Below are 26,914 nucleotides of genomic sequence, written 5' to 3' on the forward strand. Positions count from 1 at the left end.
TAGTATCAGCACACTGCTCTCCTGACATCCTCTGTACTGCTGGGACCTGCTCCTCCACTATGTAACCCTGTGACCTCCCCTATAGTATCAGCACACTGCTTTCCTGACATCCTCTGTGCTGCTGGGACCCTGCTCCTCCACTATGTAACCCTGTGACCTCCCCTATAGTATCAGCACACTGCTCTCCTGACATCCTCTGTGCTGCTGGGATCTGCTCCTCCCACTATGTAACCCTGTGACCTCCCCTATAGTATCAGCACACTGCTCTCCTGACATCCTCTGTGCTGCTGGGACCTGCTCCTCCACTATGTAAACCTGTGACCTCCTCTATAGTGTAAGCACACTGCTCTCCTGACATCCTCTGTACTGCTGGGACCTGCTCCTCCCACTATGTAACCCTGTGACCTCCCCTATAGTATCAGCACACTGCTCTCCTGACATCCTCTGTACTGCTGGGACCTGCTCCTCCACTATGTAACCCTGTGACCTCCTATAGTATCAGCACACTGCTCTCCTGACATCCTCTGTGCTGCTGGGACCTGCTCCTCCCACTATGTAACCCTGTGACCTCCTCTATAGTATCAGCACACTGCTCTCCTGACATCCTCTGTACTGCTGGGACCTGCTCCTCCACTATGTAACCCTGTGACCTCCCCTATAGTATCAGCACACTGCTCTCCTGACAACCTCTGTACTGCTGGGACCTGCTCCTCCACTATGTAACCCTGTGACCTCCCCTATAGTATCAGCACACTGCTTTCCTGACATCCTCTGTGCTGCTGGGACCCTGCTCCTCCACTATGTAACCCTGTGACCTCCCCTATAGTATCAGCACACTGCTCTCCTGACATCCTCTGTGCTGCTGGGACCTGCTCCTCCCACTATGTAACCCTGTGACCTCCCCTATAGTATCAGCACACTGCTCTCCTGACATCCTCTGTGCTGCTGGGACCTGCTCCTCCACTATGTAAACCTGTGACCTCCTCTATAGTGTAAGCACACTGCTCTCCTGACATCCTCTGTACTGCTGGGACCTGCTCCTCCCACTATGTAACCCTGTGACCTCCTCTATAGTATCAGCACACTGCTCTCCTGACATCCTCTGTACTGCTGGGACCTGCTCCTCCCACTATGTAACCCTGTGACCTCCCCTATAGTATCAGCACACTGCTCTCCTGACATCCTCTGTACTGCTGGGACCTGCTCCTCCACTATGTAACCCTGTGACCTCCTCTGTAAGATCAGCACACTGCTCTCCTGACATCCTCTGTGCTGCTGGGACCTGCTCCTCCACTATGTAACCCTGTGACCTCCCCTATAGTATCAGCACACTGCTCTCCTGACATCCTCTGTACTGCTGGGACCTGCTCCTCCCACTATGTAACCCTGTGACCTCCCCTATAGTATCAGCACACTGCTCTCCTGACATCCTCTGTACTGCTGTGACATTGCTCCTCCCACTATGTATCCCTGTGACCTCCTCTATAGTATCAGCACACTGCTCTCCTGACATCCTCTGTGCTGCTGGGACCTGCTCCTCCACTATGTAACCCTGTGACCTCCTCTATAAGATCAGCACACTGCTCTCCTGACATCCTCTGTGCTGCTGGGACCTGCTCCTCCCACTATGTAACCCTGTGACCTCCCCTATAGTATCAGCACACTGCTCTCCTGACATCCTCTGTGCTGCTGGGACCTGCTCCTCCACTATGCAACCCTGTGACCTCCTCTATAGTATCAGCACACTGCTCTCCTGACATCCTCTGTGCTGCTGGGACCTGCTCCTCCACTATGTAACCCTGTGACCTCCCATATAGTATCTGCACACTGCTCTCCTGACATCCTCTGTGCTGCTGGGACCTGCTCATCCCACTATGTAACCCTGTGACCTCCTCTATAGTATCAGCACACTGCTCTCCTGACATCCTCTGTACTGCTGGGACCTGCTCCTCCACTATGTAACTCTGTGACCTTCCCTATAGTATCAGCACACTGCTCTCCTGACATCCTCTGTACTGCTGGGACCTGCTCCTCCCACTATGTAACCCTGTGACCTCCTCTATAGTATCAGCACACTGCTCTCCTGACATCCTCTGTACTGCTGGGACCTGCTCCTCCACTATGTAACCCTGTGACCTCCTATAGTATCAGCACACTGCTCTCCTGACATCCTCTGTACTGCTGGGACCTGCTCCTCCACTATGTAACCCTGTGACCTCCTATAGTATCAGCACACTGCTCTCCTGACATCCTCTGTGCTGCTGGGACCTGCTCCTCCACTATGTAACCCTGTGACCTCCTATAGTATCAGCACACTGCTCTCCTGGCATCCTCTGTGCTGCTGGGACCTGCTCCTCCACTATGTAACCCTGTGACCTCCTATAGTATCAGCACACTGCTCTCCTGACATCCTCTGTACTGCTGGGACCTGCTCCTCCCACTATGTAACTCTGTGACCTCCCCTATAGTATCAGCACACTGCTCTCCTGACATCCTCTGTACTGCTGGGACCTGCTCCTCCCACTATGTAACCCTGTGACCTCCTCTATAGTATCAGCACACTGCTCTCCTGACATCCTCTGTGCTGCTGGGACCTGCTCCTCCACTATGTAACCCTGTGACCTCCCCTATAGTATCAGCACACTGCTCTCCTGGCATCCTCTGTGCTGCTGGGACCTGCTCCTCCACTATGTAACCCTGTGACCTCCCCTATAGTGTAAGCACACTGCTCTCCTGACATCCTCTGTACTGCTGGGACCTGCTCCTCCACTATGTAACCCTGTGACCTCCTCTATAGTATCAGCTCACTGCTCTCCTGACATCCTCTGTGCTGCTGGGACCTGCTCCTCCACTATGTAACTCTGTGACCTCCTCTATAGTATCAGCACACTGCTCTCCTGACATCCTCTGTACTGCTGGGACCTGCTCCTCCACTATGTAACCCTGTGACCTCCCCTATAGTATCAGCACACTGCTCTCCTGACATCCTCTGTACTGCTGGGACCTGCTCCTCCCACTATGTAACCCTGTGACCTCCTCTATAAGATCAGCACACTGCTCTCCTGACATCCTCTGTGCTGCTGGGACCTGCTCCTCCCACTATGTAACCCTGTGACCTCCTCTATAAGATCAGCACACTGCTCTCCTGACATCCTCTGTGCTGCTGGGACCTGCTCCTCCCACTATGTAACCCTGTGACCTCCTCTATAAGATCAGCACACTGCTCTCCTGACATCCTCTGTACTGCTGGGACCTGCTCCTCCACTATGTAATCCTGTGACCTCTCCTATAGTATCAGCACACTGCTCTCCTGACATCCTCTGTACTGCTGGGACCTGCTCCTCCACTATGTAACCCTGTGACCTCCCCTATAGTATCAGCACACTGCTCTCCTGACATCCTCTGTACTGCTGGGACCTGCTCCTCCACTATGTAACCCTGTGACCTCCTCTATAGTATCAGCACACTGCTCTCCTGACATCCTCTGTGCTGCTGGGACCTGCTCCTCCCACTATGTAATCCTGTGACCTCTCCTATAGTATCAGCACACTGCTCTCCTGACATCCTCTGTGCTGCTGGGACCTGCTCCTCCACTATGTAACCCTGTGACCTCCCCTATAGTGTAAGCACACTGCTCTCCTGACATCCTCTGTGCTGCTGGGACCTGCTCCTCCACTATGTAACCCTGTGACCTCCTCTATAGTATCAGCACACTGCTCTCCTGACATCCTCTGTACTGCTGGGACCTGCTCCTCCACTATGTAACCCTGTGACCTCCTCTATAGTATCAGCACACTGCTCTCCTGACATCCTCTGTGCTGCTGGGACCTGCTCCTCCCACTATGTAACCCTGTGACCTTCACTATAGTATCAGCACACTGCTCTCCTGACATCCTCTGTACTGCTGGGACCTGCTCCTCCACTATGTAACCCTGTGACCTCCCCTATAGTATCAGCACACTGCTCTCCTGACATCCTCTGTACTGCTGGGACCTGCTCCTCCCACTATGTAACCCTGTGACCTCCCCTATAGTATCAGCACACTGCTCTCCTGACATCCTCTGTACTGCTGGGACCTGCTCCTCCCACTATGTAACTCTGTGACCTCCCCTATAGTATCAGCACACTGCTCTCCTGACATCCTCTGTGCTGCTGGGACCTGCTCCTCCCACTATGTAATCCTGTGACCTCTCCTATAGTATCAGCACACTGCTCTCCTGACATCCTCTGTGCTGCTGGGACCTGCTCCTCCACTATGTAACCCTGTGACCTTCACTATAGTATCAGCACACTGCTCTCCTGACATCCTCTGTGCTGCTGGGACCTGCTCCTCCCACTATGTAACCCTGTGACCTCCCCTATAGTATCAGCACACTGCTCTCCTGACATCCTCTGTGCTGCTGGGACCTGCTCCTCCCACTATGTAACCCTGTGACCTCCTCTATAGTGTAAGCACACTGCTCTCCTGACATCCTCTGTGCTGCTGGGACCTGCTCCTCCCACTATGTAACTCTGTGACCTCCCCTATAGTATCAGCACACTGCTCTCCTGACATCCTCTGTGCTGCTGGGACCTGCTCCTCCACTATGTAACCCTGTGACCTCCTCTATAGTATCAGCACACTGCTCTCCTGACATCCTCTGTGCTGCTGGGACCTGCTCCTCCCATTATGTAACCCTGTGACCTCCTCTATAGTATCAGCACACTGCTCTCCTGACATCCTCTGTGCTGCTGGGACCTGCTCCTCCACTATGTAACCCTGTGACCTCCCCTATAGTATCAGCACACTGCTCTCCTGACATCCTCTGTGCTGCTGGGTCCTGCTCCTCCCACTATGTAACCCTGTGACCTCCCCTATAGTATCAGCACACTGCTCTCCTGACATCCTCTGTGCTGCTGGGACCTGCTCCTCCACTATGTAATCCTGTGACCTCTCCTATAGTATCAGCACACTGCTCTCCTGACATCCTCTGTACTGCTGGGACCTGCTCCTCCCACTATGTAACTCTGTGACCTCCTCTATAGTATCAGCACACTGCTCTCCTGACATCCTCTGTACTGCTGGGACCTGCTCCTCCCACTATGTAACTCTGTGACCTCCCCTATAGTATCAGCACACTGCTCTCCTGACATCCTCTGTGCTGCTGGGACCTGCTCCTCCACTATGTAACCGTGTGACCTCCCCTATAGTATCAGCACACTGCTCTCCTGACATCCTCTGTGCTGCTGGGCTTCCTTAGTAGTCAGGGCTATTGCTGTATCACCTCTTGTCTGTCTCTTCTAGGAGTTGGCGGATTATGAGAAGTTGTCAGACCAAGTGAAGAACACGGCAGAAGGTGGGAACTGTCAGAGGTGCAATAGTCTGCAGGATGTCTCCTAGTGTCTGGAAGGGGTTAATACTCTCCTCGCCTGTGTTCACACTATCCATCATATCCTGCGCACAATCCTAATCCGCTATGTCCCAGTGACGTCATCTCCTCTCCTTACAGGCCTGCGCCAAGACGGATTCCAGGAGCCCTCCCCGCTATTCAGATGTCTGGTGGTGGAAAGTGATGAGGAGGAGAGGAGAGCGGCGGGTGAGAGACTGACAACTGACAACCAGCCTGTGTATAGCATGTGTGAGAGGTAGTCACAGCCCCGCCCCCTGTATATAGCATGTCTGAGAGGTAGTCACAGCCCCGCCCCCTGTATATATCATGTCTGAGAGGTAGTCACAGCCCCGCCCCCTGTATATAGCATGTCTGAGAGGTAGTCACAGCCCCGACCCCTGTATATATCATGTCTGAGAGGTAGTCACAGCCCCGACCCCTGTTACTGACAACCAGCTGTATATATCATGTCTGAGAGGTAGTCACAGCCCCGCCCCCTGTATATATCATGTGTGAGAGGTAGTCACAGCCCCGCCCCCTGTATATAGCATGTCTGAGAGGTAGTCACAGCCCCGCCCCCTGTATATAACATGTCTGAGAGGTAGTCACAGCCCCGCCCCCTGTATATAGCATATGTGAGAGGTAGTCACAGCCCCGCCCCCTGTATATAGCATGTCTGAGAGGTAGTCACAGCCCCGCCCCCTGTATATAGCATGTCTGAGAGGTAGTCACAGCCCCGCCCCCTGTATATAGAATGTCTGAGAGGTAGTCACAGCCCCGCCCCCTGTATACAGCATGTGTGAGAGGTAGTCACAGCCCCGCCCCCTGTATATATCATGTCTGAGAGGTAGTCACAGCCCCGCCCCCTGTATATATCATGTCTGAGAGGTAGTCACAGCCCCGCCCCCTGTATATAGCATATGTGAGAGGTAGTCACAGCCCCGCCCCCTGTATATAGCATGTCTGAGAGGTAGTTACAGCCCCGCCCCCTGTATATACCATGTCTGAGAGGTAGTCACAGCCCCGCCCCCTGTATATATCATGTCTGAGAGGTAGTCACAGCCCCGCCCCCTGTATATATCATGTCTGAGAGGTTGTCACATAGTTTAGGGGTCTGGTCTGGGGTCTGTATTAGTTTAGGGGTCTGGTCTGGGGTCTGTATTAGTTTAGGGGTCCGGTCTGGGGTCTGTATTAGTTTAGGGGTCTGGTCTGGGGTCTGTATTAGTTTAGGGGTCCGGTCTGGGGTCTGTATTAGTTTAGGGGTCTGGTCTGGGGTCTGTATTAGTTTAGAGGTCTGGTCTGGGGTCTGTATTAGTTTAGGGGTCCGGTCTGGGGTCTGTATTAGTTTAGGGGTCCGGTCTGTGGTCTGTATTAGTTTAGGGGTCTGGTCTGGGGTCTGTATTAGTTTAGGGGTCAGGGCTGGGGTCTGTATTGGTTTAGGGCTCTGGTCTGGGGTCTGTATTAGTTTAGGGGTCTGGGGTCTGTATTAGTTTAGGGGTCTGGTCTGGGGTCTGTATTAGTTTAGGGGTCTGGTCTGGGGTCTGTATTAGTTTAGGAGTCTGGTCTGGGGTCTGTATTAGTTTAGGGGTCTGGTCTGGGGTCTGTATTAGTTTAGGGGTCCGGTCTGGGGTCTGTATTAGTTTAGGGGTCCGGTTTGGGGTCTGTATTAGTTTAGGGGTCTGGTTTGGGGTCTGTATTAGTTTAGGGGTCTGGGGTCCGTATTAGTTTAGGGGTCCGGTCTGGGGTCTGTATTAGTTTAGGGGTCCGGTCTGGGGTCTGTATTAGTTTAGGGGTCCGGTCTGGGGTCTGTATTAGTTGAGAGGTCCGGTCTGGGGTCTGTATTAGTTTAGGGGTCTGTGGTCTGTATTAGTTTAGGGGTCCAGTCTGGGGTCTGTATTAGTTTAGGGGTCTGGTCTGGGGTCTGTATTAGTTTAGGGGTCCGGTCTGGGGTCTGTATTAGTTTAGGGGTCTGGTTTGGGGTCTGTATTAGTTTAGGGGTCCGGTCTGGGGTCTGTATTAGTTGAGAGGTCTGGTCTGGGGTCTGTATTAGTTTAGGGGTCTGTGGTCTGTATTAGTTTAGGGGTCCGGTCTGGGGTCTGTATTAGTTTAGGGGTCTGGTCTGGGGTCTGTATTAGTTTAGGGGTCCGGTCTGGGGTCTGTATTAGTTTAGAGGTCTGGTCTGGGGTCTGTATTAGTTTAGGGGTCTGGTCTGGGGTCTGTATTAGTTTAGGGGTCCGGTCTGGGGTCTGTATTAGTTTAGAGGTCTGGTCTGGGGTCTGTATTAGTTTAGGGGTCTGGTCTGGGGTCTGTATTAGTTTAGGGGTCCGGTCTGGGTTCTGTATTAGTTTAGGGGTCTGGTCTGGGGTCTGTATTAGTTTAGGGGTCTGGTCTGGGGTCTGTATTAGTTTAGGGGTCTGGTTTGGGGTCTGTATTAGTTTAGGGGTCCGGTCTGGGGTCTGTATTAGTTTAGGGGTCCGGTCTGGGGTCTGTATTAGTTTAGGGGTCTGTGGTCTGTATTAGTTTAGGGGTCCGGTCTGGGGTCTGTATTAGTTTAGGGGTCTGGTCTGGGGTCTGTATTAGTTTAGGGGTCCGGTCTGGGGTCTGTATTAGTTTAGGGGTCTGGTTTGGGGTCTGTATTAGTTTAGGGGTCCGGTCTGGGGTCTGTGTTTGTTGAGAGGTCCGGTCTGGGGTCTGTATTAGTTTAGGGGTCTGTGGTCTGTATTAGTTTATGGGTCTGGTCTGGGGTCTGTATTAGTTTAGAGGTCTGGTCTGGGGTCTGTATTAGTTTAGGGGTCCGGTCTGGGGTCTGTATTAGTTTAGGGGTCTGGTCTGGGTTCTGTATTAGTTTAGGGGTCTGGTCTGGGATCTGTATTAGTTTAGGGGTCTGGTCTGGGGTCTGTATTAGTTTAGGGGTCCGGTCTGGGGTCTGTATTAGTTTAGGGGTCCGGTCTGGGGTCTGTATTAGTTTAGGGGTCTGGTCTGGGGTCTGTATTAGTTTTGGGGTCCGGTCTGGGGTCTGTATTAGTTTAGGGGTCTTGTCTGGGGTCTGTATTAGTTTAGGGGTGTGGCCTGTGGTCTGTATTAGTTTAGAGGTCTGGTCTGGGGTCTGTATTAGTTTAGGGGTCTGGTCTGGGGTCTGTATTAGTTTAGGGGTCCGGTCTGGGGTCTGTATTAGTTTAGGGGTCTGGTCTGGGGTCTGTATTAGTTTAGGGGTCTGGTCTGGGGTCTGTATTAGTTTAGGGGTCCGGTCTGGGGTCTGTATTAGTTTAGGGGTCCGGTCTGGGGTCTGTATTAGTTTAGGGGTCCGGTCTGGGGTCTGTATTAGTTTAGGGGTCCGGTCTGGGGTCTGTATTAGTTTAGAGGTCTGGTCTGGGGTCTGTATTAGTTTAGGGGTCTGGTCTGGGGTCTGTATTAGTTTAGGGGTCCGGTCTGGGGTCTGTATTAGTTTAGGGGTCCGGTCTGGGGTCTGTATTAGTTGAGAGGTCCGGTCTGGGGTCTGTATTAGTTTAGGGGTCTGGTCTGGGGTCTGTATTAGTTTAGGGGTCCGGTCTGGGGTCTGTATTAGTTTAGAGGTCTGGTCTGGGGTCTGTATTAGTTTAGGGGTCCGGTCTGGGGTCTGTATTAGTTTAGGGCTCTGGTCTGGGGTCTGTATTAGTTTAGGGCTCTGGTCTGGGGTCTGTATTAGTTTAGGGGTCTGGTCTGGGGTCTGTATTAGTTTAGGGGTCTGGTCTGGGGTCTGTATTAGTTTAGGGGGTCTGGTCTGGGGTCTGTATTAGTTTAGGGGTCTGGTCTGGGGTCTGTATTAGTTTAGGGGTCTGGTCTGGGGTCTGTATTAGTTTAGGGGTCTGGTCTGGGGTCTGTATTAGTTTAGGGGTCTGGTCTGGGGTCTGTATTAGTTTAGGGGTCCGGTCTGGGGTCTGTATTAGTTTAGGGGTCCGGTCTGGGGTCTGTATTAGTTTAGGGGTCTGGTTTGGGGTCTGTATTAGTTTAGGGGTCCGGTCTGGGGTCTGTATTAGTTGAGAGGTCCGGTCTGGGGTCTGTATTAGTTTAGGGGTCTGTGGTCTGTATTAGTTTAGGGGTCCGGTCTGGGGTCTGTATTAGTTTAGGGGTCCGGTCTGGGGTCTGTATTAGTTTAGGGGTCCGGTCTGGGGTCTGTATTAGTTTAGGGGTCTGGTTTGGGGTCTGTATTAGTTTAGGGGTCCGGTCTGGGGTCTGTATTAGTTGAGAGGTCCGGTCTGGGGTCTGTATTAGTTTAGGGGTCTGGTTTGGGGTCTGTATTAGTTTAGGGGTCCGGTCTGGGGTCTGTATTAGTTTAGAGGTCTGTGGTCTGTATTAGTTTAGGGGTCCGGTCTGGGGTCTGTATTAGTTTAGGGGTCTGGTCTGGGGTCTGTATTAGTTTAGGGGTCTGGGGTCTGTATTAGTTTAGGGGTCTGGTCTGGGGTCTGTATTAGTTTCGGGGTCTGGTCTGGGGTCTGTATTAGTTTAGGGGTCCGGTCTGGGGTCTGTATTAGTTTAGGGCTCTGGTCTGGGGTCTGTATTAGTTTAGAGGTCTGGTCTGGGGTCTGTATTAGTTTAGGGGTCTGGTCTGGGGTCTGTATTAGTTTAGGGGTCTGGTCTGGGGTCTGTATTAGTTTAGAGGTCTGGTCTGGGGTCTGTATTAGTTTAGGGGTCTGGTCTGGGGTCTGTATTAGTTTAGGGGTCTGGTCTGGGGTCTGTATTAGTTTAGGGGTCCGGTCTGGGGTCTGTATTAGTTTAGGGGTCTGGTCTGGGGTCTGTATTAGTTTAGGGGTCTGGTCTGGGGTCTGTATTAGTTTAGGGGTCCGGTCTGGGGTCTGTATTAGTTTAGGGGTCTGGTCTGGGGGTCTGTATTAGTTTAGGGGTTCGGTCTGGGGTCTGTATTAGTTTAGAGGTCTGGTCTGGGGTCTGTATTAGTTTATGGGTCTGGTCTGGGGTCTGTATTAGTTTAGAGGTCTGGTCTGGGGTCTGTATTAGTTTACGGGTCCGGTCTGGGGTCTGTATTAGTTTAGGGGTCTGGTCTGGGGTCTGTATTAGTTTAGGGGTCTGGTCTGGGGTCTGTATTAGTTTAGGGGTCTGGTTTGGGGTCTGTATTAGTTTAGGGGTCCGGTCTGGGGTCTGTATTAGTTGAGAGGTCCGGTCTGGGGTCTGTATTAGTTTAGGGGTCTGTGGTCTGTATTAGTTTAGGGGTCCGGTCTGGGGTCTGTATTAGTTTAGGGGTCTGGTCTGGGGTCTGTATTAGTTTAGGGGTCCGGTCTGGGGTCTGTATTAGTTTAGGGGTCTGGTTTGGGGTCTGTATTAGTTTAGGGGTCCGGTCTGGGGTCTGTATTAGTTGAGAGGTCCGGTCTGGGGTCTGTATTAGTTTAGGGGTCTGTGGTCTGTATTAGTTTAGGGGTTCGGTCTGGGGTCTGTATTAGTTTAGGGGTCTGGTTTGGGGTCTGTATTAGTTTAGGGGTCCGGTCTGGGGTCTGTATTAGTTTAGAGGTCTGTGGTCTGTATTAGTTTAGGGGTCCGGTCTGGGGTCTGTATTAGTTTAGGGGTCTGGTCTGGGGTCTGTATTAGTTTAGGGGTCTGGGGTCTGTATTAGTTTAGAGGTCTGGTCTGGGGTCTGTATTAGTTTAGGGGTCTGTATTAGTTTAGGGGTCTGGTCTGGGGTCTGTATTAGTTTCGGGGTCTGGTCTGGGGTCTGTATTAGTTTAGGGGTCCGGTCTGGGGTCTGTATTAGTTTAGGGCTCTGGTCTGGGGTCTGTATTAGTTTAGAGGTCTGGTTTGGGGTCTGTATTAGTTTAGAGGTCTGGTCTGGGGTCTGTATTAGTTTAGAGGTCTGGTCTGGGGTCTGTATTAGTTTAGGGGTCAGGTCTGGGGTCTGTATTAGTTTAGGGGTCTGGTCTGGGGTCTGTATTAGTTTAGGGGTCCTGTCTGGGGTCTGTATTAGTTTAGGGGTCTGGTCTGGGGTCTGTATTAGTTTAGAGGTCTGGTCTGGGGTCTGTATTAGTTTAGGGGTCTGGTCTGGGGTCTGTATTAGTTTAGGGGTCCGATCTGGGGTCTGTATTAGTTTAGGGGTCTGGTCTGGGGTCTGTATTAGTTTAGGGGTCTGGTCTGGGGTCTGTATTAGTTTAGAGGTCTGGTCTGGGGTCTGTATTAGTTTAGGGGTCCGGTCTGGGGTCTGTATTAGTTTAGGGCTCTGGTCTGGGGTCTGTATTAGTTTAGAGGTCTGGTCTGGGGTCTGTATTAGTTTAGAGGTCTGGTCTGGGGTCTGTATTAGTTTAGAGGTCTGGTCTGGGGTCTGTATTAGTTTAGGGGTCTGGTCTGGGGTCTGTATTAGTTTAGGGGTCTGGTCTGGGGTCTGTATTAGTTTAGGGGTCTGGTCTGGGGTCTGTATTAGTTTAGGGGTCCGGTCTGCGGTCTGTATTAGTTTAGGGGTCTGGTCTGGGGTCTGTATTAGTTTAGGGGTCTGGTCTGGGGTCTGTATTAGTTTAGGGGTCTGGTCTGGGGTCTGTATTAGTTTAGGGGTCTGGTCTGGGGTCTGTGTTAGTTTAGGGGTCTGGTCTGGGGTCTGTATTAGTTTCGGGGTCTGGTCTGGGGTCTGTATTAGTTTCGGGGTCTGGTCTGGGGTCTGTATTAGTTTCGGGGTCCGGTCTGGGGTCTGTATTAGTTTAGGGGTCTGGTTTGGGGTCTGTATTAGTTTAGGGGTCTGGTCTGGGGTCTGTATTAGTTTCGGGGTCTGGTCTGGAGTCTGTATTAGTTTCGGGGTCTGGTCTGGGGTCTGTATTAGTTTCGGGGTCCGGTCTGGGGTCTGTATTAGTTTAGGGGTCTGGTTTGGGGTCTGTATTAGTTTAGGGGTCTGGTCTGGGGTCTGTATTAGTTTAGGGGTCTGGTCTGGGGTCTGTATTAGTTTAGAGGTCTGGTCTGGGGTCTGTATTAGTTTAGGGGTCCGGTCTGGGGTCTGTATTAGTTTCGGGCTCTGGTCTGGGGTCTGTATTAGTTTCGGGGTCCGGTCTGGGGTCTGTATTAGTTTATGGGTCTGGTCTGGGGTCTGTATTAGTTTAGAGGTCTGGTCTGGGGTCTGTATTAGTTTAGGGGTCTGGTCTGGGGTCTGTATTAGTTTAGAGGTCTGGTCTGGGGTCTGTATTAGTTTAGGGGTCCGGTCTGGGGTCTGTATTAGTTTCGGGCTCTGGTCTGGGGTCTGTATTAGTTTCGGGGTCCGGTCTGGGGTCTGTATTAGTTTATGGGTCTGGTCTGGGGTCTGTATTAGTTTAGAGGTCTGGTCTGGGGTCTGTATTAGTTTACGGGTCCGGTCTGGGGTCTGTATTAGTTTAGGGGTCTGGTCTGGGGTCTGTATTAGTTTAGGGGTCTGGTCTGGGGTCTGTATTAGTTTAGGGGTCTGGTTTGGGGTCTGTATTAGTTTAGGGGTCCGGTCTGGGGTCTGTATTAGTTGAGAGGTCCGGTCTGGGGTCTGTATTAGTTTAGGGGTCTGTGGTCTGTATTAGTTTAGGGGTCCGGTCTGGGGTCTGTATTAGTTTAGGGGTCTGGTCTGGGGTCTGTATTAGTTTAGGGGTCCGGTCTGGGGTCTGTATTAGTTTAGGGGTCTGGTTTGGGGTCTGTATTAGTTTAGGGGTCCGGTCTGGGGTCTGTATTAGTTGAGAGGTCCGGTCTGGGGTCTGTATTAGTTTAGGGGTCTGTGGTCTGTATTAGTTTAGGGGTTCGGTCTGGGGTCTGTATTAGTTTAGGGGTCTGGTTTGGGGTCTGTATTAGTTTAGGGGTCCGGTCTGGGGTCTGTATTAGTTTAGAGGTCTGTGGTCTGTATTAGTTTAGGGGTCCGGTCTGGGGTCTGTATTAGTTTAGGGGTCTGGTCTGGGGTCTGTATTAGTTTAGGGGTCTGGGGTCTGTATTAGTTTAGAGGTCTGGTCTGGGGTCTGTATTAGTTTAGGGGTCTGTATTAGTTTAGGGGTCTGGTCTGGGGTCTGTATTAGTTTCGGGGTCTGGTCTGGGGTCTGTATTAGTTTAGGGGTCCGGTCTGGGGTCTGTATTAGTTTAGGGCTCTGGTCTGGGGTCTGTATTAGTTTAGAGGTCTGGTTTGGGGTCTGTATTAGTTTAGAGGTCTGGTCTGGGGTCTGTATTAGTTTAGAGGTCTGGTCTGGGGTCTGTATTAGTTTAGGGGTCAGGTCTGGGGTCTGTATTAGTTTAGGGGTCTGGTCTGGGGTCTGTATTAGTTTAGGGGTCCTGTCTGGGGTCTGTATTAGTTTAGGGGTCTGGTCTGGGGTCTGTATTAGTTTAGAGGTCTGGTCTGGGGTCTGTATTAGTTTAGGGGTCTGGTCTGGGGTCTGTATTAGTTTAGGGGTCCGATCTGGGGTCTGTATTAGTTTAGGGGTCTGGTCTGGGGTCTGTATTAGTTTAGGGGTCTGGTCTGGGGTCTGTATTAGTTTAGAGGTCTGGTCTGGGGTCTGTATTAGTTTAGGGGTCCGGTCTGGGGTCTGTATTAGTTTAGGGCTCTGGTCTGGGGTCTGTATTAGTTTAGAGGTCTGGTCTGGGGTCTGTATTAGTTTAGAGGTCTGGTCTGGGGTCTGTATTAGTTTAGAGGTCTGGTCTGGGGTCTGTATTAGTTTAGGGGTCTGGTCTGGGGTCTGTATTAGTTTAGGGGTCTGGTCTGGGGTCTGTATTAGTTTAGGGGTCTGGTCTGGGGTCTGTATTAGTTTAGGGGTCCGGTCTGCGGTCTGTATTAGTTTAGGGGTCTGGTCTGGGGTCTGTATTAGTTTAGGGGTCTGGTCTGGGGTCTGTATTAGTTTAGGGGTCTGGTCTGGGGTCTGTATTAGTTTAGGGGTCTGGTCTGGGGTCTGTGTTAGTTTAGGGGTCTGGTCTGGGGTCTGTATTAGTTTCGGGGTCTGGTCTGGGGTCTGTATTAGTTTCGGGGTCTGGTCTGGGGTCTGTATTAGTTTCGGGTCCGGTCTGGGTCTGTATTAGTTTAGGGGTCTGGTTTGGGGTCTGTATTAGTTTAGGGGTCTGGTCTGGGGTCTGTATTAGTTTCGGGGTCTGGTCTGGGGTCTGTATTAGTTTCGGGGTCTGGTCTGGGGTCTGTATTAGTTTCGGGGTCCGGTCTGGGGTCTGTATTAGTTTAGGGGTCTGGTTTGGGGTCTGTATTAGTTTAGGGGTCTGGTCTGGGGTCTGTATTAGTTTAGGGGTCTGGTCTGGGGTCTGTATTAGTTTAGAGGTCTGGTCTGGGGTCTGTATTAGTTTAGGGGTCCGGTCTGGGGTCTGTATTAGTTTCGGGCTCTGGTCTGGGGTCTGTATTAGTTTCGGGGTCCGGTCTGGGGTCTGTATTAGTTTAGGGGTCTGGTCTGGGGTCTGTATTAGTTTAGGGGTCTGGTCTGGGGTCTGTATTAGTTTAGGGGTCTGGTCTGGGGTCTGTATTAGTTTAGGGGTCTGGTCTGGGGTCTGTATTAGTTTAGGGGTCCGGTCTGCGGTCTGTATTAGTTTAGGGGTCTGGTCTGGGGTCTGTATTAGTTTAGGGGTCTGGTCTGGGGTCTGTATTAGTTTAGGGGTCTGGTCTGGGGTCTGTATTAGTTTAGGGGTCTGGTCTGGGGTCTGTGTTAGTTTAGGGGTCTGGTCTGGGGTCTGTATTAGTTTCGGGGTCTGGTCTGGGGTCTGTATTAGTTTCGGGGTCTGGTCTGGGGTCTGTATTAGTTTCGGGGTCCGGTCTGGGGTCTGTATTAGTTTAGGGGTCTGGTTTGGGGTCTGTATTAGTTCAGGGGTCTGGTCTGGGGTCTGTATTAGTTTAGGGGTCCGGTCTGGGGTCTGTATTAGTTTCGGGGTCTGGTCTGGGGTCTGTATTAGTTTCGGGGTCCGGTCTGGGGTCTGTATTAGTTCAGGGGTCTGGTCTGGGGTCTGTATTAGTTCAGGGGTCTTGTCTGGGGTCTGTATTAGTTTAGGGGTCCGGTCTGGGGTCTGTATTAGTTTCGGGGTCTGGTCTGGGGTCTGTATTAGTTTCGGGGTCCGGTCTGGGGTCTGTATTAGTTTAGGGGTCCGGTCTGGGGTCTGTATTAGTTTCGGGGTCCGGTCTGGGGTCTGTATTAGTTTAGGGGTCTGGTCTGGGGTCTGTATTAGTTTAGGGGTCTGGTCTGGGGTCTGTATTAGTTTCGGGGTCCGGTCTGGGGTCTGTATTAGTTTCGGGGTCTGTATTAGTTTAGGGGTCTGGTCTGGGGTCTGTATTAGTTTCGGGGTCTGGTCTGGGGTCTGTATTAGTTTCGGGGTCTGTATTAGTTTAGGGGTCTGGTCTGGGGTCTGTATTAGTTTAGGGGTCTGGTCTGGGGTCTGTATTAGTTTAGGGGTCTGGTCTGGGGTCTGTATTAGTTTCGGGGTCCGGTCTGGGGTCTGTATTAGTTTAGGGGTCTGGTTTGGGGTCTGTATTAGTTTAGGGGTCCGGTCTGGGGTTTGTATTAGTTTAGGGGTCTGGTTTGGGGTCTGTATTAGTTTAGGGGTCTGGTTTGGGGTCTGTATTAGTTTCGGGCTCTGGTCTGGGGTCTGTATTATATCCCCTGCTTGGGTGGGATGTTCCTTGTTTGCGGGATAGTTCTATATACTGCTCTCTTTGGTAGGATCTTATATCCACCTTTTCGGGCTCTTCTCCAATAAATGTGAGTGCGGGCGTGCGCAGGTTGCTGTAGGGCGCGGGCTCTCAGGTGCGATGTCTGATTGATGTGCACTCAGGATGGCTATAAAGTCGGCATGGGGTAGAGATGCTCACTCGCTGGCACTCCGGGGCGATGACCCTGTATTAGGCTTTAGGGTGATGTTAGTCCCTTCCCAGGACTATCCTATAGGGACTGACTTTTATATATTTCTGTGTATATTTATATCACTAAACATTCCGTCTTACATCTTCATTGCTCTTTTTGGATTGTATTATAATATAGTCAAGCCACGCCCACCTGACCTGGAGGATCCGGTGGCCCTATAGTTATCACCCCCCCCCCCTCCCCCTCCTGACATTTGGGCTCTGGGCTCCTCCAGTCACAGTCAGGACCTTCTATAGTGTCGGGTCCTTCACACAAGTTCTCACCTGATCCCCCTTCCCCCGCTATACTGACCTGTATCCCCCCCCCCCCCCCCCCCCCCCCCCCGTTATGTCTTCTAGGTCCGAGGCTCCTGGGGTACGCACTCTCCTTCTTCACCTACAGCACCTGGGAGGGGAGGTCACTATACCTGGAGGATCTATACATCATGCCAGAGTACCGAGGTACAGCCCTACAGGCAGGAGCACACAGCAGCACAGAGGATGTCAGGAGAGCAGTGTGCTGATACTATAGGAGGTCACAGAGTTACATAGTGGAGGAGCAGATCCCAGCAGCACAGAGGATGTCAGGAGAGCAGTGTGCTGATACTATAGAGGAGGTCACAGGGTTACATAGTGGAGGAGCAGGTCCCAGCAGTACAGAGGATGTCAGGAGAGCAGTGTGCTGATACTATAGGGGAGGTCACAGGGTTACATAGTGGGAGGAGCAGGTCCCAGCAGTACAGAGGATGTCAGGAGAGCAGTGTGCTGATACTATAGGAGGTCACAGAGTTACATAGTGGAGGAGCAGCTCCCAGCAGCACAGAGGATGTCAGGAGAGCAGTGTGCTGATACTATAGAGGAGGTCACAGGGTTACATAGTGGGAGGAGCAGGTCCCAGCAGCACAGAGGATGTCAGGAGAGCAGTGTGCTGATACTATAGAGGAGGTCACAGGGTTACATAGTGGAGGAGCAGGTCCCAGCAGCACAGAGGATGTCAGGAGAGCAGTGTGCTGATACTATAGGGGAGGTCACAGGGTTACATAGTGGGAGGAGCAGGTCCCAGCAGCACAGAGGATGTCAGGAGAGCAGTGTGCTTACACTATAGAGGAGGTCACAGGGTTACATAGTGGGAGGAGCAATGTCACAGCAGTCCAGAGGATGTCAGGAGAGCAGTGTGCTGATACTATAGGGGAGGTCACAGGGTTACATAGTGGGAGGAGCAGGTCCCAGCAGTACAGAGGATGTCAGGAGAGCAGTGTACTTACACTATAGAGGAGGTCACAGGGTTACATAGTGGGAGGAGCAATGTCACAGCAGTCCAGAGGATGTCAGGAGAGCAGTGTGCTGATACTATAGGGGAGGTCACAGGGTTACATAGTGGGAGGAGCAGCTCCCAGCAGCACAGAGGATGTCAGGAGAGCAGTGTGCTGATACTATAGAGGAGGTCACAGGGTTACATAGTGGAGGAGCAGGTCCCAGCAGTACAGAGGATGTCAGGAGAGCAGTGTGCTGATACTATAGAGGAGGTCACAGGGTTACATAAGTGGGAGGAGCAGGTCCCAGCAGTACAGAGGATGTCAGGAGAGCAGTGTGCTGATACTATAGGAGGTCACAGAGTTACATAGTGGGAGGAGCAGGTCCAGCAGTACAGAGGATGTCAGGAGAGCAGTGTGCTGATACTATAGAGGAGGTCACAGGGTTACATAGTGGAGGAGCAGGTCCCAGCAGTACAGAGGATGTCAGGAGAGCAGTGTGCTGATACTATAGAGGAGGTCACAGGGTTACATAGTGGGAGGAGCAGGTCCCAGCAGCACAGAGGATGTCAGGAGAGCAGTGTGCTGATACTATAGAGGAGGTCACAGGGTTACATAGTGGAGGAGCAGGTCCCAGCAGCACAGAGGATGTCAGGAGAGCAGTGTGCTGATACTATAGGGGAGGTCACAGGGTTACATAGTGGGAGGAGCAGGTCCCAGCAGCACAGAGGATGTCAGGAGAGCAGTGTGCTGATACTATAGGAGGTCACAGAGTTACATAGTGGAGGAGCAGATCCCAGCAGCACAGAGGATGTCAGGAGAGCAGTGTGCTGATACTATAGGGGAGGTCACAGGGTTACATAGTGGAGGAGCAGGTCCCAGCAGCACAGAGGATGTCAGGAGAGCAGTGTGCTGATACTATAGAGGAGGTCACAGGGTTACATAGTGGGAGGAGCAGGTCCCAGCAGCACAGAGGATGTCAGGAGAGCAGTGTGCTGATACTATAGAGGAGGTCACAGGGTTACATAGTGGGAGGAGCAGGTCCCAGCAGCACAGAGGATGTCAGGAGAGCAGTGTGCTGATACTATAGAGGAGGTCACAGGGTTACATAGTGGAGGAGCAGGTCCCAGCAGCACAGAGGATGTCAGGAGAGCAGTGTGCTGATACTATAGGGGAGGTCACAGGGTTACATAGTGGGAGGAGCAGGTCCCAGCAGCACAGAGGATGTCAGGAGAGCAGTGTGCTTACACTATAGAGGAGGTCACAGGGTTACATAGTGGGAGGAGCAATGTCACAGCAGTCCAGAGGATGTCAGGAGAGCAGTGTGCTGATACTATAGGGGAGGTCACAGGGTTACATAGTGGGAGGAGCAGGTCCCAGCAGTACAGAGGATGTCAGGAGAGCAGTGTGCTGATACTATAGAGGAGGTCACAGGGTTACATAGTGGGAGGAGCAGGTCCCAGCAGTACAGAGGATGTCAGGAGAGCAGTGTGCTGATACTATAGGAGGTCACAGAGTTACATAGTGGAGGAGCAGCTCCCAGCAGCACAGAGGATGTCAGGAGAGCAGTGTGCTGATACTATAGAGGAGGTCACAGGGTTACATAGTGGAGGAGCAGGTCCCAGCAGTACAGAGGATGTCAGGAGAGCAGTGTGCTGATACTATAGAGGAGGTCACAGGGTTACATAGTGGAGGAGCAGGTCCCAGCAGCACAGAGGATGTCAGGAGAGCAGTGTGCTGATACTATAGGGGAGGTCACAGGGTTACATAGTGGGAGGAGCAGGTCCCAGCAGCACAGAGGATGTCAGGAGAGCAGTGTGCTGATACTATAGGAGGTCACAGAGTTACATAGTGGAGGAGCAGATCCCAGCAGCACAGAGGATGTCAGGAGAGCAGTGTGCTGATACTATAGGGGAGGTCACAGGGTTACATAGTGGAGGAGCAGGTCCAGCAGCACAGAGGATGTCAGGAGAGCAGTGTGCTGATACTATAGAGGAGGTCACAGGGTTACATAGTGGGAGGAGCAGGTCCCAGCAGCACAGAGGATGTCAGGAGAGCAGTGTGCTGATACTATAGAGGAGGTCACAGGGTTACATAGTGGGAGGAGCAGGTCCCAGCAGCACAGAGGATGTCAGGAGAGCAGTGTGCTGATACTATAGGGGAGGTCACAGGGTTACATAGTGGGAGGAGCAGGTCCCAGCAGCACAGAGGATGTCAGGAGAGCAGTGTGCTGATACTATAGGGGAGGTCACAGGGTTACATAGTGGAGGAGCAGGTCCCAGCAGTACAGAGGATGTCAGGAGAGCAGTGTGCTGATACTATAGGGGAGGTCACAGGGTTACATAGTGGAGGAGCAGGTCCCAGCAGCACAGAGGATGTCAGGAGAGCAGTGTGCTGATACTATAGGGGAGGTCACAGGGTTACATAGTGGGAGGAGCAGGTCCCAGCAGTACAGAGGATGTCAGGAGAGCAGTGTGCTGATACTATAGGGGAGGTCACAGGGTTACATAGTGGAGGAGCAGGTCCCAGCAGTACAGAGGATGTCAGGAGAGCAGTGTGCTGATACTATAGGGGAGGTCACAGAGTTACATAGTGGGAGGAGCAGGTCACAGCAGCACAGAGGATGTCAGGAGAGCAGTGTGCTGATACTATAGGGGAGGTCACAGGGTTACATAGTGGGAGGAGCAGGTCCCAGCAGCACAGAGGATGTCAGGAGAGCAGTGTGCTGATACTATAGGGGAGGTCACAGGGTTACATAGTGGAGGAGCAGGTCCCAGCAGTACAGAGGATGTCAGGAGAGCAGTGTGCTGATACTATAGGGGAGGTCACAGGGTTACATAGTGGAGGAGCAGGTCCCAGCAGTACAGAGGATGTCAGGAGAGCAGTGTGCTGATACTATAGGGGAGGTCACAGGGTTACATATTTTTCTCCCCCCCACCACCTTCTTATACAGATAATCTGCAGATGCTTGTACACAATGGACTCCGTGTTATCTGTGTCTTTACATAGAGAGATAATAGACTTGTATTGGCAACCTGCAATTGTCTGATTGGCCTGCACTGAGTGACATCACTTGGCCCAAAGGTCTGTTGTTATAGCAACGCTGTGTGATCAATGGGAGGAGTAAGGTCACATCGCAGGCAAACAAAGCAGCATTTCTAAAGGGATATATTTAGGAAAAGGCTTCAATTTAGATAATTACCAGTATAGAGGGGGCCTTTAGATGGGACAACCCTAAACCTCAGTGTCAGTAAATAAGTGCCCCCCCCCCCCCTCTTCTTTTACAGGGAAAGGGATCGGTTCTAAGCTCTTTGCTGCAGTTGCAGAGGTGAGTGAGGCAGTACTGGGAGAGCTGTATATGATCCCCGGCCTGTATATGATCCCCGGCCTGTATATGATCCCCGGCCTGTATATGATCCCCGGCCTGTATATAATCCCCGGCCTGTATATGATCCCCGGCCTGTATATGATCCCCGGCCTGTATATGATCCCCGGCCTGTATATGATCCCCGGCCTGTATATGATCCCCGGCCTGTATATGATCCCCGGCCTGTATATGATCCCCGGCCTGTATATGATCCCAGGCCTGTATATGATCCCAGGCCTGTATATGATCCCCGGCCTGTATATGATCCCCGGCCTGTATATAATCCCAGGCCTGTATATGATCCCAGGCCTGTATATGATCCCGGCCTGTATATGATCCCAGGCCTGTATATGATCCCAGGCCTGTATATGATCCCCGGCCTGTATATGATCCCCGGCCTGTATATGATCCCCGGCCTGTATATAATCCCCGGCCTGTATATGATCCCCGGCCTGTATATGATCCCCGGCCTGTATATGATCCCCGGCCTGTATATGATCCCCGGCCTGTATATGATCCCCGGCCTGTATATGATCCCCGGCCTGTATATGATCCCCGGCCTGTATATAATCCCCGGCCTGTATATGATCCCAGGCCTGTATATGATCCCCGGCCTGTATATGATCCCAGGCCTGTATATGATCCCCGGCCTGTATATGATCCCCGGCCTGTATATGATCCCCGGCCTGTATATGATCCCCGGCCTGTATATGATCCCCGGCCTGTATATGATCCCCGGCCTGTATATGATCCCCGGCCTGTATATGATCCCCGGCCTGTATATGATCCCCTGCCTGTATATGATCCCCGGCCCGTATATAATCCCCGGCCTGTATATGATCCCCGGCCTGTATATAATCCCCGGCCTGTATATAATCCCCGGCCCGTATATGATCCCCGGCCCGTATATGATCCCCGGGCCGTATATAATCCCCGGCCTGTATATAATCCCCGGCCTGTATATGATCCCCGGCCTGTATATAATCCCCGGCCTGTATATGATCCCCTGCCTGTATATGATCCCCGGCCTGTATATGATACCCGGCCTGTATATGATACCCGGCCCGTATATAATCCCCGGCCCGTATATGATCCCCGGCCCGTATATGATCCCCGGCCCGTATATGATCCCCGGCCCGTATATGATCCCCAGCCCGTATATGATCCCCGGCCTGTATATGATCCCTGGCCTGTATATGATCCCCGGCCTGTATATAATCCCAGCTCCTATGTTACCAGATACCCCTATATAATCCCAGGTCTGTATATAATCCCCGGCCTGTATATAATCCCCGGTCTGTATATAATCCCCGGCCTGTATATGATCCTCGGCCTGTATATGATCCCCGGCCTGTATATGATCCCCGGCCTGTATATGATCCCCGGCCTGTATATGATCCCCGGCCTGTATATGATCCCCGGCCTGTATATGATCCCCGGCCTGTATATGATCCCCGGCCTGTATATGATCCCCGGCCTGTATATGATCCCCGGCCTGTATATAATTCCCGGCCTGTATATGATCCCCTGCCTGTATATGATCCCCGGCCTGTATATAATCCCCGGCCCGTATATAATCCCCGGCCCGTATATAATCCCCTGCCCGTATATGATCCCCGGCCCGTATATAATCCCCGGCCCGTATATAATCCCCGGCCCGTATATGATCCCCGGCCCGTATATAATCCCCGGCCCGTATATAATCCCCGGCCCGTATATGATCCCCGGCCTGTATATAATCCCCTGCCTGTATATGATACCCGGCCTGTATATAATCCCAGCTCCTATGTTACCAGATACCCCTATATAATCCCAGGTCTGTATATAATCCCAGGTCTGTATATAATCCCCGGCCTGTATATGATCCCCAGCCTGTATATGATCCCCAGCCTGTATATAATCCCCGGCCTGTATATGATCCCCAGCCTGTATATAATCCCCTGCCTGTATATGATACCCGGCCTGTATATAATCCCAGCTCCTATGTTACCAGATACCCCTATATAATCCCAGGTCTGTATATAATCCCAGGTCTGTATATAATCCCCGGCCTGTATATGATCCCCAGCCTGTATATGATCCCCAGCCTGTATATAATCCCCGGCCTGTATATGATCCCCGGCCTGTATATGATCCCCGGCCTGTGTATGATCCCCAGCCTGTATATAATCCCCGGCCTGTATATGATCCCCGGCCTGTATATGATCCCCGGCCTGTATATAATCCCCGGCCTGTATATGATCCCCGGCCTGTATATAATCCCCGGCCTGTATATGATCCCCGGCCTGTATATGATCCCCGGCCTGTATATGATCCTTGGCCTGTATATAATCCCCGGCCTGTATATAATCCCAGCTCCTATGTTACCAGATACCCCTATATAATCCCCGGCCTGTATATAATCCCAGGTCTGTATATAATCCCCGGCCTGTATATGATCCCCGGCCTGTATATAATCCCCGGCCTGTATATAATCCCCGGCCTGTATATAATCCCAGCTCCTATGTTACCAGATACCCCTATATAATCCCCGGCCTGTATATAATCCCAGGTCTGTATATAATCCCCGGCCTGTATATGATCCCTGGCCTGTATATAATCCCCGGCCCGTATATGATCCCCGGCCTGTCTATAATCCCAGCTCCTATGTTACCAGATACCCCTATATAATCCCCGGCCTGTATATAATCCCAGGTCTGTATATAATCCCCGGCCTGTATATAATCCCAGGTCTGTATATAATCCCCGGCCTGTATATGATCCCCGGCCTGTATATGATCCCCGGCCTGTATATGATCCCCGGCCTGTATATGATCCCCGGCCTGTATATGATCCCTGGCCTGTATATAATCCCAGCTCCTATGTTACCAGATACCCCTATATAATCCCAGGTCTGTATATAATCCCAGGTCTGTATATGATCCCCGGCCTGTATATGATCCCCGGCCTGTATATGATCCCAGGTCTGTATATAATCCCCGGCCTGTATATAATCCCAGGTCTGTATATAATCCCTGGCCTGTATATGATCCCCGGCCTGTATATGATCCCCGGCCTGTATATGATCCCCGGCCTGTATATGATCCCCGGCCTGTATATGATCCCGGGCCTGTATATGATCCCCGGCCTGTATATGATCCCCGGCCTGTATATGATCCCTGGCCTGTATATAATCCCCGGCCTGTATATAATCCCAGCTCCTATGTTACCAGATACCCCTATATAATCCCCGGCCTGTATATAATCCCAGGTCTGTATATAATCCCCGGCCTGTATATGATCCCCAGCCTGTATATAATCCCAGGTCTGTATATAATCCCCGGCCTGTATATAATCCCCGGCCTGTATATGATCCCTGGCCTGTATATAATCTCCGGCCTGTATATAATCCCCGGCCTGTATATAATCCCAGCTCCTATGTTACCAGATACCCCTATATAATCCCCGGCCTGTATATAATCCCAGGTCTGTATATAATCCCCGGCCTGTATATGATCCCTGGCCTGTATATAATCCCCGGCCTGTATATAATCCCCGGCCTGTATATAATCCCAGGTCTGTATATAATCCCCGGCCTGTATATGATCCCTGGCCTGTATATAATCCCCGGCCTGTATATAATCCCCGGCCTGTATATAATCCCAGCTCCTATGTTACCAGATACCCCTATATAATCCCCGGCCTGTATATAATCCCAGGTCTTGTGTTATCACATACCTCTATATAATCCTAGGAATAAAACGTCCCTCAGGGTCTGGACCCAAACAGGCGTGGAGGTGTGGGGACGAGTGCGCACAAAACCGGTATCAGCCCAAAGAGCTTCCAACACTTTCATTACAATAAACAAGCAGGACGCGTTTCTGGCCAGTCGCCCTTCTTCAGGTGCATATACAACTACAGTATATATATATACACACACATACATTGGTGCCATGCCTTACCTGCAGAGATTAATCCCGCCAGCCAAGGTAAGAAAGGGAATAGGTTTCAGCTATTGGATTCCCCGAGGTTTCTTTGGACTCCTTAAGGAGCCGTACTGGTGGATATAGCTGTAATTCTTATAGGCTCGCCTTCAGGGATCTGCCTGGTTCCGTTCCATCTTATCCTTTATATGTGTGTGTGTATGTTCTTCATGGCCTGTGAATATGACTATGTGTGGAATCACCTGCTGCTTCACATCGTCATCGATCATCTATTTTGCTTTTAGGATGAAGTTTTTTATTTTCACCAATGTATGTGTGTATATACTGTATATATATATATATTTGTAGTTGTATATGCACCTGAAGAAGGGCGACTGGCCAGAAACGCGTTGTGCGCTTGTTTATTATAATGAAAGTGTTGGAAGCTCTTTGGGCTGATACCGGTTTTGTGCGCGCTCATCCCCACACCTCCACGCCTGTTTGGGTCCAGACCCGGAGGGACGTTGTATTCCTAATATTGCGGTGCACCTCGGCTCACAAGAGGGGGGCTAGTCACTGCCACCACGATCCTATTTTTGGCTGATTCTGTTGTTGTGACATCTCATGACGTGAGAAGGTAAGAGGCCATGTTTTGGTCTTGATGACCATGACTTCACGTGTGAATTTCCTAGACTATCATTGGCGCTCGGCGTTTCTTCTTTTTTTCCTTCTCTGTATAATCCCGTCCTCTCTCCTTGCCCCTATAGTCCTGCCTGTCTCTGGGCTGCGCTCGGCTGCAGCTCTCTGTCCTGGATTGGAATCACACCGCCATCTCCTTCTACCGCTCCCGAGGAGCCCGAGACCTGACCGAGCAGGAAGGCTGGAGAATGTTCCGCTTCCTCCCGGAGGATCTGCTGCAGATTACATCGAATCCTTCCAGCTGACCAGATGACTCCGCCATAATGGATCCATAGTGGCTACAGGGACGGGACGTGATTTACTTAGAGCTCCGCCTGCTGTGCCTCACCTCTGGGGGGCGCCATCACACAATGATCAGACTGTCAACTGTCCTCCAATCTCCTATCAGTAAAGATTATGTTTAGCTGCAGCTCTCCGGGTGCTCTGTGGTGTATACAGTGATCAATGGCGTATACAGTGCCCAGTCCCCCCTCAGCCCCATAATGGACCACCCACTGTTATTGTACTCACGGAAAAACACATAGTGTATGACAGTGTCAGGGCTCCTAGGACTATATATATCTATAATACATAGTGTATGACACTGTCAGGGCTCCTAGGACTATATATATCTATAATACATAGTGTATGACACTGTCAGGGCTCCTAGGACTATATATATCTATAATACATAGTGTATGACACTGTCAGGGCTCCTAGGACTATATATATCTATAATACATAGTGTATGACACTGTCAGGGCTCCTAGGACTATATATATATATATAATACATAGTGTATGACACTGTCAGGGCTCCTAGGACTATATATATATCTATAATACATAGTGTATGACACTGTCAGGGCTCCTAGGACTATATATATCTATAATACATAGTGTATGACACTGTCAGGACTCCTAGGACTATATATATCTATAATACATAGTGTATGACACTGTCAGGGCTCCTAGGACTATATATATCTATAATACATAGTGTATGACACTGTCAGGGCTCCTAGGACTATATATATCTATAATACATAGTGTATGACACTGTCAGGACTCCTAGGACTATATATATCTATAATACATAGTGTATGACACTGTCAGGACTCCTAGGACTATATATATCTATAATACATAGTGTATGATACTGTCAGGGCTCCTAGGACTATATATATCTATAATACATAGTGTATGACACTGTCAGGGCTCCTAGGACTATATATATCTATAATAAATACATAGCGTATGACACTGTCAGGGCTCCTAGGACTATATATATATATCTATAATACATAGTGTATGACACTGTCAGGGCTCCTAGGACTATATATATATACAGTCCTATGAAAAAGTTTGGGCACCCCTATTAATCTTAATCATTTTTAGTTCTAAATATTTTGGTGTTTGCAGCAGCCATTTCAGTTTGATATATCTAATAACTGATGGACACAGTAATATTTCAGGATTGAAATGAGGTTTATTGTACTAACAGAAAATGTGCAATATGCATTAAACCAAAATTTGACCGGTGCAAAAGTATGGGCACCT

General features: G+C 50.9%; 1 protein-coding gene across 1 annotated transcript; it reads left to right on the top strand.

Annotated features, from left to right (window-relative positions):
* Window positions 1-5,284: 5,284 nt before the first annotated feature.
* Window positions 5,285-25,762, top strand: SAT2 (spermidine/spermine N1-acetyltransferase family member 2; the record flags this gene model as incomplete). Its single annotated transcript, XM_075261934.1, has 5 exons — window positions 5,285-5,336; window positions 5,490-5,576; window positions 16,516-16,617; window positions 20,696-20,736; window positions 25,445-25,762. Coding segments are annotated over 5 exons (459 nt in total), but the record flags the coding sequence as incomplete, so codon positions are not given.
* Window positions 25,763-26,914: the final 1,152 nt, after the last annotated feature.

Source organism: Leptodactylus fuscus, unplaced genomic scaffold, assembly GCF_031893055.1.
Source record: "Leptodactylus fuscus isolate aLepFus1 unplaced genomic scaffold, aLepFus1.hap2 HAP2_SCAFFOLD_653, whole genome shotgun sequence".
Taxonomy (NCBI): Eukaryota; Metazoa; Chordata; class Amphibia; order Anura; family Leptodactylidae; genus Leptodactylus; species Leptodactylus fuscus.